General features: G+C 42.9%; 1 protein-coding gene and 1 long non-coding RNA gene across 7 annotated transcripts in view; one reads left to right on the top strand and one right to left on the bottom strand.

The window, feature by feature from the left end:
* The window catches only part of rbfox3a (RNA binding fox-1 homolog 3a), a 184,315-nt gene that overhangs the window by 99,186 nt on the left and 66,980 nt on the right, over positions 1–18,149 (bottom strand). For all 6 annotated transcript variants that reach the window (XM_082545386.1, XM_082545387.1, XM_082545385.1 and 3 more), the window contains exon 2: positions 14,185–14,433. In XM_082545386.1, the coding sequence (XP_082401512.1) occupies positions 14,185–14,433 (249 nt within the window). The remainder of the gene's footprint in view (positions 1–14,184; positions 14,434–18,149) is intronic.
* LOC309713627 overlaps positions 1–18,149 on the top strand; it is a 102,924-nt gene that overhangs the window by 40,921 nt on the left and 43,854 nt on the right. The gene's annotated exons all lie outside the window — the stretch shown is intronic.

The raw sequence follows: 18,149 nt of genomic DNA, 5'->3' as shown, positions 1-18,149 counted from the left end.
CATTGGTACAGCACATGTGAGTGAAATTCTTGTGTGCGAGCTTCACAAGCAACAGAGTTGTGCAAAATACAATAATGTAAACAAGCAAAATACAAGAATGGCTACATCTGAAACTAATAAATATATGTACAATATATAATAGTATATGCATTTCTGGATGTGTATACTAAATATTTTTCTACGTGTGTGTGTGTGTGTGTGTGTGTGTGTACACATATTTTACAAATTAAATAGAGTAAACAATGAATAGAATATATAAAATAAATAAAATAAAATATACAGAGTGAGACATGTGCAAAACAGTGGCATTACTGTACAGTATGGAGTGCATAATGTTAAAGTTCCAGTAGTGAAGCTGAGGTGTCTATGAAGTGTTCAGCAGTCTGATGGCCTGGTGGAAGAAGCTGTCTCTCAGTCTGCTGGTACGGGACCGGATGCTGCAGAACCTCCTTCCTGATGGAAGCAGTCTGAACAGTTTATGGCTGGGGTGACTGGAGTCCTTGATGATCCTCCCCGCTTTCCTCAGGCACCGCTTCCTGTAGATGTCTTGGAGGGAGGGAAGCTCACCTCCAATTATCCGTTCAGAGCACCGCACTACTCGCTGGAGAGCTTTGCAGTTGTAGGTGGTGCTGTTGCCATACCAGGTGGTGATGCATCCAGTGAGGATGCTCTCAATGGCACAGCGATAGAAGGTCCTGAGGATGCGGGGGCTCATGCCGAATCTTTTCAGTCTCCTGAGAAGGAAGAGGCGCTGCTGCGCCTTCTTCACTGTTTTGTTTGTGTGTACTGACCACGTAAGATCCTCAGCCAGATGTACACCAAGGAACCGGAAGCTGCTCACTCTCTCCACAGCAGCGCCGTTGATGGTGATGGGGGTGTGTACTTCTCTGCACCTCCGGAAGTCCACTATCAACTCCTTTGTCTTTGCGACGTTGAGGGTGAGATGGTTGTCTTGACACCAGTGGGTCAGGGCGCTGACCTCCTCCCTGTAAGCCGTCTCATCACTGTTGGTGATAAGACCCACCACTGTAGTGTCGTCCGCAAACTTCACAATGATGTTGGAGTTGTTAGTGGCTGTGCAGTCGTAGGTATAGAGTGAGTACAGGAGAGGGCTCAGTACACACCCCTGTGGAGCACCAGTGTTCAGTGTGATGGGGGATGAGGTGATGCTGCCCAGTCTGACCACCTGGCGTCTGTCAGACAGGAAGCTAAGGATCCAGCTGCAGAGGGAGCTGCTCAGTCCTAGATCCTGCAGTTTCCTGTCCAGCTTCGAGGGAACGATGGTATTGAATGCTGAGCTGTAATCTACAAACAGCATTCTCACATACGTGTCTCTCTTCTCCAGGTGTGACAGGGCAGTGTGTAGTGTCAGGGCTATGGCATCATCAGTGGACCTGTTGTGGCGGTATGCGAACTGTAGAGGGTCCAGTGAGTCGGGTAGTGCAGAGCAGATGAAGTCCCTGACCAGCTTCTCGAAGCATTTGCTTACGATGGGGGTCAGGGCTACAGGTCGTCAGTCGTTCAATGAGGAGATGGTGGAGGATTTGGGTACAGGGATGATGGTGGCCATTTTGAAGCAGGCTGGGACTACAGACAGAGAGAGGGAAAGGTTGAAGATGTGCGTGAACACTCCAGCCAGCTGAGCCGCGCATGACTTGAGGACGCGGCCGGGAATCCCGTCCGGACCAGTAGCTTTGCGTGCGTTCACCTTCCTGAAGCACTTCCGCACATCCTCCTCAGACACAGTGTGCGCACTGACGTCATCCGCGGTGCACACACTGTCCGGTCTCATGGTGTTCGCTGTGTCGAATCTAGCGTAGAATACGTTTAGATCCTCACACAGAGAGGCCGTGGTCTGCGGTGTGCTGGTTTTCCCTCTAAAGTCTGTGATCGTGTTTAGTCCCTGCCACATACTCCGAGGGTTGTCAAACTGTTGCTCCACCCTGTCCCTGTACTCACGTTTGGCTGCTTTGATCGTCTTCCGGAGTTGGTAATGTGCGTGTCTGTAGTCCAATGTGTTCGCGGAGGCAAAGGCGGTGCTCCGTGCTGCCAGTGCCGCGCGAACATCTCCGTTAATCCAGGGTTTTTGATTTGGGAAGGATTTAACTGTTCTGGATGGGACGACATCTTCCACGCATTTCCTGATAAATCCGCAGACTGAGTCTGTGTATTCATCAATGTCCCTAGCAGCCACGTGAAACATTTCCCATTCCGCGTGATCAAAACAGTCCCGCAGCGCAGACTCCGATTGGTCCGTCCAACAGTGCACCGCCCTCCGGGTTGGAGCTTCCTGTTTCAGCTTCTGCCTGATGGCCTCTCAGGGGTTTGGGGGACTGGGGAAGGTCGTGGTCCCTGGTGCTGGTCGTTGGTGTTGTTGAGAGAGTTGGAGGCAAATAGGGACCCATCTTCTTGCCTCAGATGTCTCTCCTTTCTGTGGGGGCAGATGGAGCTCCTCCTCAAGGTTTCTGCTGGGCTTTGTCTGTTCTTGGAGTACTGTTTGTTCCTCCTTATGAGATAACTCCTCGTTTATCTCAGCCTTGGCACCAAGCACAGATGGATGACGTATGGAATAAAACAAGTTGGAGGTGAACAGTTTCACCCCTGACTTGTTAAAATTAAATCCATTTGCTTTAAACAATTCAATTCAATTCAATTCAATTTTATTTATATAGCGCCAAATCACAACAAAAGTCGCCTCAAGGCGCTTCATAGATACAGAGAAAAACCCAACAATCATATGACCCCCTATGAGCAAGCACTTTGGCGACAGTGGGAAGGAAAAACTCCCTTTTAACAGGAAGAAACCTCCGGCAGAACCAGGCTCAGGGAGGGGCGGCCATCTGCTGCGACCGGTTGGGGTGAGAGAAGGAAGACAGGATAAAGACATGCTGTGGAAGAGAGACAGAGGTTAATAACAGATATGATTCAATGCAGAGAGGTCTATTAATACATAGTGAGTGAGAAAGGTGACTGGAAAGGAAAAACTCAATGCATCATGGGAATCCCCCGGCAGCCTACATCTATTGCAGCATAACTAAGGGAGGATTCAGGGTCACCTGGTCCAGCCCTAACTATATGCTTTAGAAAAAAGGAAAGTTTTAAGCCTAATCTTAAAAGTAGAGATAGTGTCTGTTTCCCGAATCCAAACTGGAAGCTGGTTCCACAGAAGAGGGGCCTGAAAACTGAAGGCTCTCCCTCCCATTCTACTTTTAAATACTCTAGGAACAACAAGTAGGCCTGCAGAGCGAGAGCGGAGCGCTCTAATAGGGTGATATGGTACTACAAGGTCATTAAGATAAGATGGGGCCTGATTATTTAAGACCTTGTATGTGAGGAGCAGGATTTTGAATTCAATTCTGGATTTAACAGGAAGCCAATGAAGGGAAGCCAAAACAGGAGAAATATGCTCTCTCTTTCTAGTCCCTGTCAGGACTCTTGCTGCAGCATTTTGGATCAGCTGAAGGCTTTTCAGTGAGTTTTTTGGACATCCTGATAATAATGAATTACAGTAGTCCAGCCTGGAAGTAATAAATGCATGAACTAGTTTTTCAGCGTCACTCTGAGACAGGATATTTCTAATTTTAGAGATGTTGCGCAAATGGAAGAAAGCAGTCTTACATATTTGTTTAATATGTGCGTTGAAGGACATATCCTGGTCAAAAATGACTCCAAGGTTCCTCACCGCGTTACTGGAGGCCAAGGTAATGCCATCCAGAGTAAGAATCTGATTAGATACCATATTTCTAAGATTTTCAGGGCCGAGTACAATAACCTCAGTTTTATCTGAATTAAGAAGCAGAAAGTTAGCGGCCATCCAGGTCTTTATGTCTTTAAGACATTCCTGCAGTTTAACTAATTGGTGTGTGTTATCTGGCTTCATGGACAGATAGAGCTGGGTGTCATCTGCATAGCAGTGAAAATGTATGCTATGTCTTCTAATGATACTGCCTAAGGGAAGCATGTATAATGTAAACAGAATTGGTCCTAGCACTGAACCCTGTGGAACTCCATAATTAACCTCAGTGTGTGAAGAGGACTCTCCATTTACATGCACGAATTGGAGTCTATTAGATAGATATGATACAAACCACTGCAGCGCAGTACTTGTAATACCTACAGCATGTTCTAATCGCTCTAATAGGATATTATGATCAACAGTATCGAACGCTGCACTGAGGTCTAGCAGGACAAGCACAGAGATGAGTCCACTGTCAGAGGCCATAAGAAGATCATTTGTAACCTTCACTAAAGCTGTTTCTGTGCTGTGCTGAGCTCTGAAACCTGACTGAAACTCTTCAAATAAACCATTCCTCTGCAGATGATCTGTTAGCTGTTTGACAACTACTCTTTCAAGGATTTTTGATATGAAAGGAAGGTTGGAGATTGGCCTATAATTAGCTAAGACTGCTGGGTCTAGAGATGGCTTTTTGAGTAAAGGTTTAACTACAGCCAGCTTGAAGGCCTGTGGTACATAGCCGATTATTAGAGATAGGTTGATCATATTTAAGATCGAAGAATTAATTAATGGCAGGACTTCTTTGAGCAGTTTTGTAGGAATGGGGTCTAAAAGACACGTTGATGGTTTGGAGGAAGTAATTATTGAAGTTAACTCAGAAAGATCAATTGGAGAAAAAGAGTCTAACTTAATATCAATGGTACTAAGAGTAGCTGTAGATAATATTACATCTGTGGGATGATTATTGGTAATTTTTTCTCTAATGATAAAAATTTTATTTGTGAAGAAGTTCATGAAGTCATTACTAGTTAACGTTAAAGGGATGGTTGGCTCAAAAGAGCTCTGACTTTTTGTCAGCCTGGCTACAGTGCTGAAGAGAAACCTGGGGTTGTTCTTATTTTCTTCAATCAGTGATGAATAGTAAGATGTTCTGGCTTTGCGGAGGGCTTTCTTATAAAGCAGCAAACTATTTCTCCAGGCTAAATGATGATCCTCTAGATTTGTGACACGCCATTTCCTCTCTAGATTACGAGTCATCTGCTTTAGGGTACGTGTTTCAGAATTATACCACGGAGTCAGGTACTTCTGATTTGAGGCCTTAGTTTTCACAGGAGCTACAGTATCCAGAGTCGTACGTAGTGAGGAGGTGAAATTATTAACAAGATAATCGACCTCTGTTGGGGTAGCGTTCAGATAGCTGCTTTGCTCTGTGTTGGTACAGGGCATTGGAGATGATAACAGTGGGTGGATTATATTCTTAAACTTAGTTACAGTGCTTTCAGAAAGACATCTACTTTGATAAAGTCTACTCTTCACCGCTGTGTAATCAATTATTGTAAAAGTAAATGTTATCAGGAAATGATCAGACAGGAGAGGGTTTTCAGGAAACACTGTTAAATGTTCAGGTTCGATGCCATATGTTAAAACAAGATCTAGAGTGTGATTAAAGTGGTGGGTGGGTTCTTTTACATTTTGAGAGAAACCAATTGAGTCTAATAACAGATTAAATGCCATGTTGAGGCTGTCATTTTTAGCATCTACATGGATGTTAAAATCACCCACAATAATTATTTTATCTGAGCTCAGAACTAAATCAGATAAAAACTCTGAGAAATCAGACAGAAACTCTGTGTAAGGCCCAGGTGGACGATAGATGATAACAAGTAAGACTGGTTTCTGAGTTTCACAGCTGGGGTGGACAATGTTAAGCATCAGGCTTTCAAATGAATTAAAAGTCTGTCTTGGTCTTTCATTAATTAATAGGCTGGTGTGAAAAATTGCTGCCACACCGCCCCCTCGGCCTGTGCTTCGAGATTTCTGGTAGTTAGAATGACTCGAGGGTGTTGATTCATTTAAACTAACATAATCATCCTGCTGCAACCAGGTTTCTGTAAGGCAGAGTAAATCAATTTGTTGATCAATTATTAAGTCATGTACTAACAGAGACTTGGAGGAGAGAGACCTAATATTTAATAATCCACATTTCACTGTTTTACTCTTTGGTTCAGATGTGGATACTGTATTGTTCTTTCTTTGTGATTGTTTATGTTTAAGTTGTTTGTTGCTGGTTTTTAGTTTGTTTTTTGTCTTTTTGGAAGCTGACACAGTCTCTATGGAGATGGGTTTTTGGGGGGGTAGCAGGAGGAGAGAAGCTGCAGAGAAGCGTGTAAGACTGCAACTCTGCTTCCTGGTCCCAACTCTGGATAGTCATATTTTGGGGGGTTTAATAAATTTGTCCATATTTCTAGAAATGAGAGCTGCTCCATCCAAAGTGGGATGGATGCCGTCTCTCCTAACAAGACCAGGTTTCCTCCAGAAGGTTTGCCAATTATCTATGAAGCCCACATCGTTTCTGGGACACCACTCAGACAGCCAGCAATTTAAGGAGAACATGCGGCTAAACATGTCACTCCTGGTCTGATTGGGGAGGGGACCAGAGAAAACTACAGAGTCCGACATTGTTTTGGCAAAGTTGCACACCGATTCAATATTGATTTTAGTGACCTCCGATTGGCGTAACCGGGTGTCATTACTGCCGACGTGAATTATGATTTTACTGAATTTACGTTTACCCTTAGCCAGCAGTTTTAAATTTCCTTCAATGTCGCCTGCTCTGGCCCCTGGAAGACAATTGACTATGGTTGCCGGTGTCTCTAGCTTCACATGTCTGAGAACAGAATCGCCAATTACCAGAGTTTGACCCCCGGCGGGTGTGTCGCCGAGTGGGGAAAAACGGTTAGACACATGAACGGGTTGGTGGTGTACCTGGGGCTTCTGTTTAGGACTATGCTTCCTCCTCACCGTGACCCAGCCGCCCTGATTCCCCAGCTGCCTGCATTCCCAAAAAATATTAAAGTTGCTGATAAAATGCACTGAGTGGTCAGCACATGCTGATATGAGCCATTTATTCAGTGTAAACAACCTGCTGAATCTCTCGTCTCCTCCTCTGATGGGCGGTACAGGCCCACTGATGAATACAGCTGCATTCAGAGAGTTTACAGTATTTAGTAATCCAGTAAAGTCCCGTTTCAGAACCTCCGACTGTTGTTCGGACACATCGTTTGCATCCTTTACGGCAGAGTCACCCACAATCAGAGTTTCAGGCCTAGCCTTTAGCGTTCCCTGTGGCCTTTTACTTTTCAACAGATTTTCAGACCTTACTTCGCTGCTTTTAGATGGATGGTTGTCCGATATAGATCCATTGTCCTTTGATAGTGGAGCAAATCTGTTCTGCAGTTTCACATTCAGTTGATTTGGAGGTTTGTTGTTAACCTTCCTATTCACGGTTGTCCAGTCCTGTTTCCTCTAGAAGAGCTTCTCTGTCTCGTAGGAAGTGAAGGCCAGTCGGTTTCAGAGATTTCAGCTCGCTGTGCCCTGCCTGTGATACGTCCTCCCCCTTCCAGGAGACATGATTTATGTCTTGGTTTTGCACCAAGACAGTCCAAGGGGGGATTATCGCTTGAGGATTTATAATAATGCACAGAGTCTACTTTCTTGGTCATGTTATCTGTGCTCCTTAGCTGTGTACTAGCTTGCTCATCGCCATTGTTTTGAGTCAAAGGCAAGGTTGTTTCATTTCCACACAGTCCATTTACCTCCACGTTTACTTCTAAGTGATGAATTTTTGTCTCCAGTACTGCAATCTTCTGCAGGAGGCTGTGGTAGTCATCAGTGGAGGGGGGGGGTCTTGTTGCTAGTTAGCCTAGCGGTTAGCTCGGTGCCCAGATGCTATAATCAGGCTTCAGCTTTGTGTAGGTCACAGACACACGGAGCGCTGAGGATAAGGTAACTATAAAAATGTTGCTGTTTCTGTTAAGAACACTTTAGTCCTAATGATCTATAAGTGTCCAGAAGCTATCGCAGGTAAGCTCATACGGAAAAAAGGGAAAAAAATCAGAATAAAAATCTATAAAAATCAATAAAAGAAGCAAAGCATTTAAAGAGCAAAGAGAGGAAGCGCCCACACTCACAAAAGGAAGGACAAAAAGGCTTTTAATGATTGGCTTGACAGAAAGACCAAGCTGTAGGGGATGTGAAGGTCAGGGTGGTTAAGGAAGAAATGCTAAAGACTAGGGATGGGTACCATGATGGCACCAGTTCTATCATAAACGGTAGTAACCAGACTGAAAAGCAGCGCACATTTCGGTGCTTTATTTCGGTGCTTTTTTTTCCTGAGATGTCATACACTTTGGATCTAGCCAATCATTATACCTTTGCAAGCGTAGTAGGCGGGCCCAGGTACCTATGTTCTTTTAGAGCAGAGCTACAGATTAAAAATGCCCAAGGCGAAGCGGTCAAAGTCTGGCTGTACTTCACAGCAAAAGATGCAAACTCAGCAGCAACAAGTGCTTTAAGCTGATACTGTGATACTGTCAAAGGAGGTAACACCTCAAATCCGATGAAACACCTGGCGACGCATAGCGTTTTTTTTTTTAAAGCCGAGAAATGCGCCGTATTTGATAGTGTGTGGTGCCTGTTATCGGACCCGGAGTTAGCAACATCCCCCAAAAACCCGAAGAGGAGAGTCCTGGCCCCTAGCCCTGCCAGTCTAGCAGACATGATGACGGATGATGATGCAGCAGCAGCCGTTCTTCTCTGCGTGAGTAGCTTAATGTTGTTCTTGAGTAATTTACGTTGAGTAGGCTAACCACGTTATTACATTAATGTATGTAAGGTGAATTACACTGTTACAAAAAACATCGTAAAACAATGGCAATCTTCTGGCAGCTGGGGCGCCAAAATACGACCGTGAAATAACAGAAAATAACTGTCCCATAAAAATACGGTTATTTTCAGTAATGAAAATAGAGTTTGTTGTGCTAATTTGACATGGGATTGTGCCTTTTCCAAGTGCTTTTAGACATTAAATTAGGAACATTTTTACGCGATCAAACAATGAAATTACCTATAAACAAGGTCAATGAATGTGGAAATATGAATCATAATACGTAAATGTACAGAAATATACAGTTAACAGTTGGTTTGAATAATAATTGATTGCATGCCCTGAGACAGACTGACAGAGGCGAGGCTGCCATATCACACCATCGGCCCCTTTGGCCATCACTAGTAGTCGGTAGGTGAAGAGTCCTGACCACGGACACAACGACGGAGAGTGTCCGAGCCGGGGCTTGAACCGGCAGTCTTCTGATCACAAGGCGAACTGCCAACTCTTGAGCCACGAACGGCCTAACTAGCAGCGATAATAATACTTATGTGATGTAACACAAGCTTATAGGGATCATGTTATATACTTTTCCATAGCATTACATTTGAATTCGATCTTTCAAATAACGGACAGATATTTGTGAGATCATGATACATTTGTGAATGTATTTTAACAATCTAAATATGCATATGTACAGACAGATACATTTAGTAATCATGACAATTATGTTGTATTACATTACAGTGATTTAACGTTAATTTACATTCAAAATGTGAAGCCAAAGTCTATTTATGTAACTTTAATGATATTCTAGACGAACAGAACATTACTGTAAAATGCACAGTAAAATACCTTCATATTAGGGGTTTTTTCCTACGGTCGCAGCATTACCCGTGACCTTGTTGTTAGTTCACATTCATTGGCCGATGCTTAGCGTCATGTTATTTATATTAATTGCAATTCCTACCTCTACATTTCTTTTTCAAAATATATAATTGCAATGTTTTACATTGTGGCATGCAGAGAAATCTTATCAAAAAAGCTCACAGAGAGAGATTGAGCTTGTTATTTAACCCCAAGCTGGTAGGGGGAGCTCCTTATTAAAACACTTGCCGTGCTACAATATGCCTCAAGGTTCAACAACAGCACAACAGAAGTCACTCATGGTACAGCACTCTCTCTACAAAACAACAACTGTCAGTGACGCTGCACCACGGCGTAAACACAACATTCAAGATAACAGTTAAAAGTAACGTAACCATAAACAATAGAACAAGAACATGTTCCCTTCACCCACCAATAGAACAGATGTTCCCTTCACCCTGGCCAAAAAGGCTAAAATGGCCAAAGAAAAAGAGGGAAACAGCTAAACATGAGAGGTGTTTGGACAAAGTTAGTGTTTTTTCCATTGATTAAGCACTGCTTCCAGCCAAGAGTGATACCATATATGCCCCATAGCTGCAGAAAAGGCTAACATTGTTATCTTTTTACAAAAAAACAGCTGAACATGAGAGGTTTTTGGACCAATTTTGTGTTCTCCATTCTTTAAGCACCGGTTTGAGCACCGTTTAAGCACCGGCACCGTTTCAAAAGTACCGGTTTGGCACCGGTATCGGATAAAACCTAAACGATACCCATCCCTACTAAAGACACTAGATAGTGAAAAAATGACAAGAGTGAGTTGAGAAGACAGAACACATCCTTTGAGGAGATGATGAATGAGTAAAACGAGATGGAGAGGAGAATGAATGGAGTGAATCAGGAAGTGTGGAAAGGTAGTCGGTCCAGATGACATACCTGTGGAGTTATGGAGATGTCTAGGAGAGAGGCAGTGGACTTTTTGACCAGATTGTTTAACACAATCTTGGAGAATGAGAGGATGCCTGAGTCTTTCAGAACCTTGTCACCTGGAATATGCCAATTCAAAAATATCAAGTGTGTACATTATCTGTTATGTTTCAGTTAATATTTATATATGGTTTTTCTACTCTGAGCAGTCAAAGTGCTTTTAACTACAAGCCTCATTCATCCAAACACACACCAATACCTAAACACCTCGTCCAATGTTCTTTCGCAAAAGTAAAACAATCAATAGAGAGCAGACTTCCACCTTTTGTTTAACGGGTTTAACAAAAACATTTCATTACATTTTTCAAAAATGTAAGTCATTGTAATACATCTTTGACAATAAAGGTAGCAAAGTTTTGGTATAAGGTTGGTATTTCTATGTCTAACCTTGAGTGTATTTCTTCCCAATCCTGCCAGCACTGTCCTTATATTAACACCATTTCTCACCATGCTCCAGGCTTAGTGGCCTGAATATTTGCTTGTGTAACCAGTGGGAAGTGGTGGTGCATAACTATAGTGTGGACTTCCTTAGTACTGCATGAATGTGTGTATGTTTGGAGGTCTGTGCTGAAATGCAGCACATGGCTTATAGAGACACCAGTCTATCTGTGTGTGTGTTTATGTGTGACTAGCTATTGTTTTGCATGCATTTACTTTTACATTACATATATTTACATATGTTGTGAAAACAGCAAAATTGAAGTCATCTTTACGTTTTATGTTGACTTTTTTTCACATCAGGGTTTAATGGCAAGCAGTGCTAGTTCAGTGAGATCTAAAAACAGATATCGGTTAAATCCAAAGTGACAGTCATCTCTCTCATTCCATCTCAAACGACATATTGTCCAGTAGCTTCTCTCGCTGCTCGTTTACCGTATTCTTGAATTACTACCATCTTGTGGTCTCAGTTGGCTGGTGCCTCTAGCAGTGTGCTCGACTCTCCTCTTTATTCCACCAGAATTTGTAGGATAGAGCACATTTCATGTGGATGTTTGTTCCACTAACAAAAGCTCTCAGCAGCCTTTTCTGGCTGTTTGCATCAATGTGAGTGTTTGGTCTGTGATGGGAAACTAGTATGCTAGACAAGTTGCCACTGGCTTTGCTTTCACTGCTCTGAGATAAGTGGTGATACATTTAGGGAAATACACCTAGCATAAATAAGTACATAAGCACTCTGGGATTTATCATCTAAAAAGATATGTTTGTCTAGCTATGCCAGTCCGTATTATGTAGTGGAGAGAAAAGTGCAGTGTCAAGACGTTTTTAATATCTTCTTTAGCACATGCTTTGGCTCTGCTTAAATAAATATCAAACTTGCATCTAAAGACCCGGTTGTGGAAATCAATACTTTATCCATCCATCAATTCGCTTCCGCTTATCCTTTTCAGGGTCGCGGGGGGCGCTGGAGCCTATCCCAGCTGTCATAGGGCGAGAGGAAGGGTACACCCTGGACAGGTCGCCAGTCTGTCGCAGGGCTAACACACAGGGACAGACAACCATTCACACTCACTCGCACATTCACACCTAGTGGCAATTTGGATTATCCAATTAACCTATCCCCATGAGCTGCATGTCTTTGGACGGTGGGAGGAAGCTGGAGTACCCGGAGAGAACCCACGCAAACACGGGGAGAACATGCAAACTCCACACAGAAAGACCCCGGCCTGATGGTGGAATTGAACTCAGGACCTTCTTGCTGTGAGGCAACAGTGCTAACCACCGTGCCACCGTGCTGCTCGATACTTTAGATTTTTCATTTATAAAGATGAATCTTTTTAATGATTATAACAGGTCGTTCCAACCAATTACAGTATCAGAGCCTTGGGGCTTATGATCCTGGCCATGAATTCAACTGTATACCAAAGTATTCTAGAGCCAAATGTGAAGCTGACAGCTAAAACTTTTTCCAAATTCGATCATGCAACAAGACAATGATCTAAAGAACAGCAGCAGCTCTTCACAATGATAAAGAAAAGAAACAAAGGGTTGCAATGGCCAAGTCCAGAAATCCTCCTGTTTGAATTCAGTGATATTAAGGAGCGTGGACCAAATACCTCCACAACAATGTGAGATCTAAACATTTATTACAGTTACAAGCCATTGAACCATGGGGTGTATACCAGACAGCGTACTACAGATGTCTAAACCTTACGTCCATTCTCATGTACCTTGGTTATCAGCTTCACTTGGTTGTGTTGACTGTTAATGGTTACATCATTGGCTAGCTGGCTTTGCCTTCAGGTTGACTCCATGGACAAAAGCATTGCTTCTTAACTAATGAAATTCTTTATTTCCTGTTCAGGAGATGAGACTGTCATTCACTTTTATATACAAACGATCACTCTGCCTAGAGTTCATAACCAATGTTCCCTCTAATTTTTCACACACAAACTCCCTGAGCGTCCCTTGGACCACTGTGAGCAACATCAGACGTGTGCACTGTGGTCACGCCAGCATCAAATCCATCCAAGTTACGGTTTATTAAAATAATCAAATTACAGCATTTATGTTAGACTGCTTTTAATTAACTGCTTTATCCCACTTGCAGTGAAAAAAAAATCTAGTCATTGGCCTGTGTAGCACGTTAACATTGTTCGAAGTAAAAATAACTTGAACTCCAATTTTGAAAACACAACTTTATTTTTTCTTTTTTTATAAAGCTCTGACTTGTATTATGAGTCTGTGGTCTGGGAGAGAGTCTGTAACTTTGTCTGCAAAATACAGGATATAATGACCAATGTTGGGCAATTAATTATATAGTTACTTCTTCAAAAAAGTAACTGAGTTATGCAAACAAAGTTTTTTGCAGCTATTTTTTTAAAATGCAACCAGCAGCGTTTTTTTTAAACTATTTACAGAACAATCAGCTGTTCTGCATCAAATCTGATGCCACACAAATTATTTGTTTCACTCCAAAGAATAATTTCTGTCCACTATGAGATGAAGGAGAACAACAGAGAACTAACTACACAAGATTTGTGCTAAACGTCGCAAATCTCTCACATCTCAAAGCACCGCCGAGTTTGTTTTTGCTCACAGGCTTTCGTTTTTACCGTTTCTTCCTGCAGTAAATATAAACAACGACAGTATTCAGGAAGAAAAACAAACATTGCAGATATTTTATCATAACTCTGGTTTTACGCGGCCGATCAACAATTTAAAAACTGGTATAAAGTCCACACTTTGTCCGTCAGTTGTTCCGCTTTGCTCGCTAAAACATCGATGTCGGCACATAAGGACGCTGTCATAGCCAGACAACGACGTTGATTAGCTGCGTATATACGAATGTGAATCGCATAATTGGCTGGACTGTGGGATAAGGTGGCCTCGTTCTAATCCCATACAGGAGCAGCCAGTCACTGACTCACACTGCAAAACAGGATCGTTAAAGTTTTAATTTTAATTTCAGGTTAGATTTTTTTTTGTGTGCGCAACACAGATTTTCTGTGTGCAGAGACCGTGCCAGCAGTGCGCAATTGCGCACCTGCGTAGCTTAAAGGGAACATTGTTCATAACTGTAGGTTTTTACAGTGTTGTGTGTTGAAGTCCTGCCTCTAAGAGCACCTCTGTGATGATGGATTACGAGGCAGAAGAACAATCCACGCTTCAAGTGTTATGTTAACCAGAAATGAATGAAGTCTTATACGCGAGCTGAAGCTCATTGTGATAGAAAAGATAACTAATGCACAGGAATGTGTGAATACAGACTCACCGATACTGTGTTAGTAGTAAGAGCTGGAGTGCTGCTGTCGTTTCCTGGCTGCTCACTCTGTGTGTGTGTCGCCGTGTATAGTGTTAGGGTATGCTCGCCCACTGTGCTTGTTCCCGTGTAGTCAGCCGGTGGGTGGGTGTGGGGTGTAGCATACTCAGCAGGAATCCCGTTCTGTGAAGGAGGTGGATACTGGGCTTGTGGGAAAGGTTGAGCCATAGCTTCAGGGGGAGCCGGGGCCTCTTGGTTACCCTGTGTGGATAAGGGCAGAAAAGACATTATTAAGAGTGGATGTTTTTTAACATACTCATTTTTGAGTCATGGTGGCGTCATTGAAAGGTATCCAAAGTGTCAACAATGGTCAAAAGATTTGTACAGGAGCCTTGAAGTGTCCTCAAGTCCAGAGGACGATGTGCTCGATGAATGTACAGGTTATCTAAAGCACTTTGACTAAGATTAGAAAAGCGCTGTAGAAATGCCAGTTTATTTTCAGTTTATTAGTGTTGTGACGATGTGTGATGTTAAACTGTCCAATCAAATTCTTAAACTCAGGCAATCCATGTCAGTTGGTCTGGTATGTGCCACGACTAGGGCCAAGCCTCTTCGTCTTATTCTGACATCGAGCTTTCTTGCTGCAGCTCATACTGTCAAACCTGCAGCTTGAAGTCTTCTCTTCACAGCTGAAACTGAGACTTTCTCACTACGACCACGACTGAGCTGCTTGAAGCTGTTGTCCTGTGAGCCGCCATCACACAAGCTGTTAACTCTCAGAAACTTGTCCTCTGATTCAGTTTCAGGCTTGCAGACCTCTTCCTGTCACAGTTTGTTTCTGAGTGCAGAAGGAAACTGGCCTCACTGACACCTTGACTTTCTTTGCAGTCTCTCTGTAGGACAGACCCACATTTATAAGTGTTATGATGGTCGGTCTCTCTTCCATTGTTAATTGCCTTTTTCTCACCATTTCTGCAACAACACTACTTTCTGCAGTACGATACTGTTCAGCTGATGCTGACGAGGGTCTGGTACCACAGTGTGTTCAACACTGCTTTATGCAGACAGACGGGGCTGCAATTAATCCAGAAAAGTTGGAACACCTGTAGGAATTAGTAGCACCAGCTTTCAAGGCTTGAGCAACCTCCATTGCTGCAGAACAGATTAAATTGTTAACCCATGTTGTCCCTGAAAAAGGCCTTTTTGTGTAATTCTGAAATGTACATTATGTTTCAGTTTTGGGCAAACTTACTTCTTTTTTAACCTCTGGCAGTTCACCACTTACCTTTGTACCATTTCAAGCTGTTCATCACTTGAACGACTTGAATTGCGATAAATAACTGGAAAAACTGGGCTGTTCTAAAACCTTTGAACAGTAGTGTATTTTCTTCAACACTGACATTTGACCACTGATTTGGTCAGAAGCCTCGCAGCAGCGGTGTGGTCAACCTACAGATGTTCTCAGCAGTTTTGGTTACACGAGTAAACAATGATGTGATGAAAGAAGTGCATGAATAATGATTCAGAGCATGTTCAGTTCAGAGCACGACACAATGGTAGTTAACTTAGATGATAAGACAACAGTGAACCAGAGATTTGATCCATAGTGAGAGTTGAGAGTTACCCCGAGATTCCTGACAGACGACTCAACAAACAACCTGAGGGGACTCTCACTACACAAATCTGTCCGAGGCACACAGATGTACTTCTGTTTAATCTTCATTCAGAGAAAGCTGTCAGCGATCCAAATTTTAATGAGTCCAGTCACCTATTCAGGAAGCTGAGAAGCATATTGGGGGTTAAAAGAGATATATGATTGAAAATCATGTAATGGGTGAATAATGCAAGTTGTGTAAAGTGCTTTGATTGCTCTGGATAGAAAAGCGCTATATAAGAACCAGTCAATTTACCATTTAGTTAGTTCACTTTATTAAAGCTGCATTAAAGATGTCTTCAATAAAGCAAGAGACGAAGGGGAAAAACAAATGAAATAAAATCCAAAATATCACAAATATACATGAAGGCTCTCCACATGCTGCCTTCTCCACAGATATTCAGTGTAGCCCAGTCTGCATGTGGAGCGGGGCTCATACCACATTTACGACTCAGCATGTTACTCTGTGCATACAGTAAGTGGCATTGTCTATAAGAGTCCATATCATTAGACAGATCATCAGATATATAATGTCCTAAGATTTCATAACTTTAAGAACCGTACCACACAGACACAAGTCTTCCCTACTTCTGGCAATCAAAATATTACTCTTCAAACTCTAAAACATATCGAGAGCAGACCCTCAGTAACTGTTTAAGGCCGGCACTGTATGGAGAGAAGATCACTAAATCATCTGCATACATCAGATGGTTCACTATGGTATCACCATATACATCCTGTTACACAATCAAAAAATAGCTTTGATAAGAAAAATCTATTTAGACATTAAACAAAGGAGGAGACAAACACCAACTGCTCAATTCTGCTAAATCCTTCTGGGAACCCTTGTGTTGACTAGTGAATTGTAGTTCACTGTTCAAAGGTAAAAAAAGGAGACCTGGCCCCGAAACACCACAGCGAGGCCTCCTCCATGACCACACATGTGATGAAGGAATAACCATCCGGGAAAAGTTCAATGAGGGATGAATAGTCTGCCTCACAGCTCAGATTTCAGTAAGAAATAAAAAATTAATATTTGGAAAGTATAAAATCGTTCAGCAATAATAATTTATTAGCCTTAGATAAAACACCACCATGCTAAGCGAGGGGGAAGATCCTCCAGCTTCAGGACCTAAATCCTGGTGGAGGGCCAAACACTGGGAAACTGGATGGACCCTCGTGAGGTAGCACGGTCTCAGAGAATCAGGCCTCGCATGTCCAAGAAGGGGTTTGGCAGAAAACATCCCCTCCATGGAAGCTGTCTGAGCACAGGGAATCAGAAACACTCAGCATGGCTTACCAGCGAGACCCCACTTCCACAACAAGCTGAGCTTCACCTGACACCTGCTCTTCTCCTTCTTCTGCTCCCTGGTCTGTGCACACCCAGGAGGACACAGCTGAGGACGCCCGAGGAGACGAGGAGCACCAGCAATACAGGGTAGAAAACGCTGACCCATCAAAATCGGACAGATAAGAGTGTCAGGTGATCATAAACCAAGGCAGTCAAAACGTTATTTACACAGAGTGAAAACAGGACTATGACACTGCAGGACAAACTGCAGGTGGCAGCGGCAAAACCAGACACAGGCATCATTCTGGAAGATGCCTGTGTTTGGTTTCAGAGTTTCCTTTGATTCTTTTCATACACAGATGAAGATAAAAACTGCTGCAAAGGCATCAGGTTACCATTACAATAGATTTGAGTTTGCTTCTTCTATTTGGAGACATGCGATTTTTTTCCTCCCTTTTCTTATGTTGAGGTTAAATCTGCACACACACTTCTTTTCACCTTTAAATTTTAGCCTGCAGTTATATAGTAATGAAAGAAAGACCTTGGATATTGTTGGTTATGTGTTTTACTTTTAACCCTAAACAACTGTAATGTCTACTTGTCTAAACCTTAACCGTACTGTTACCATCGATCCCTAAACCAGTAACAGCAGCTTTAATTTAAGGTCAGTATACTGTGTCAAAGTATCTTCCCTTGTTCCACACATTGTGCCACACAAAATACAGTTTTTAATAAAGAGGTGGGGCCTATTTGACAGTAGCTCACAACACGAGTGATGCACACACACACACACACACACACACACACACACACACACACACACACACACACACACACACACACACACTTTGCTGTGCTGCTGTAATAATGGAGGAGTAGGGACGTAGTCTGAGGGAGAAGCAAAGGGTGAGGCAAAGGGAGAGAGAAAGGCTGCTTGAGTCAGTGAGCTTCCATCATCCATCAAAGCGACCGAGGCGCTGACGCACTGACACATCCCCAGATCCTTGTCGACAAATTGCCCTGGTAAATGAT

The sequence above is a fragment of the Aulonocara stuartgranti genome (genome assembly GCF_965226115.1).
Source record: "Aulonocara stuartgranti genome assembly, chromosome: 8".
Classification (NCBI taxonomy): Eukaryota; Metazoa; Chordata; class Actinopteri; order Cichliformes; family Cichlidae; genus Aulonocara; species Aulonocara stuartgranti.
Note: the sequence above shows the minus strand (reverse complement) of the source record. Positions and strands in the feature narration are given on the sequence as shown.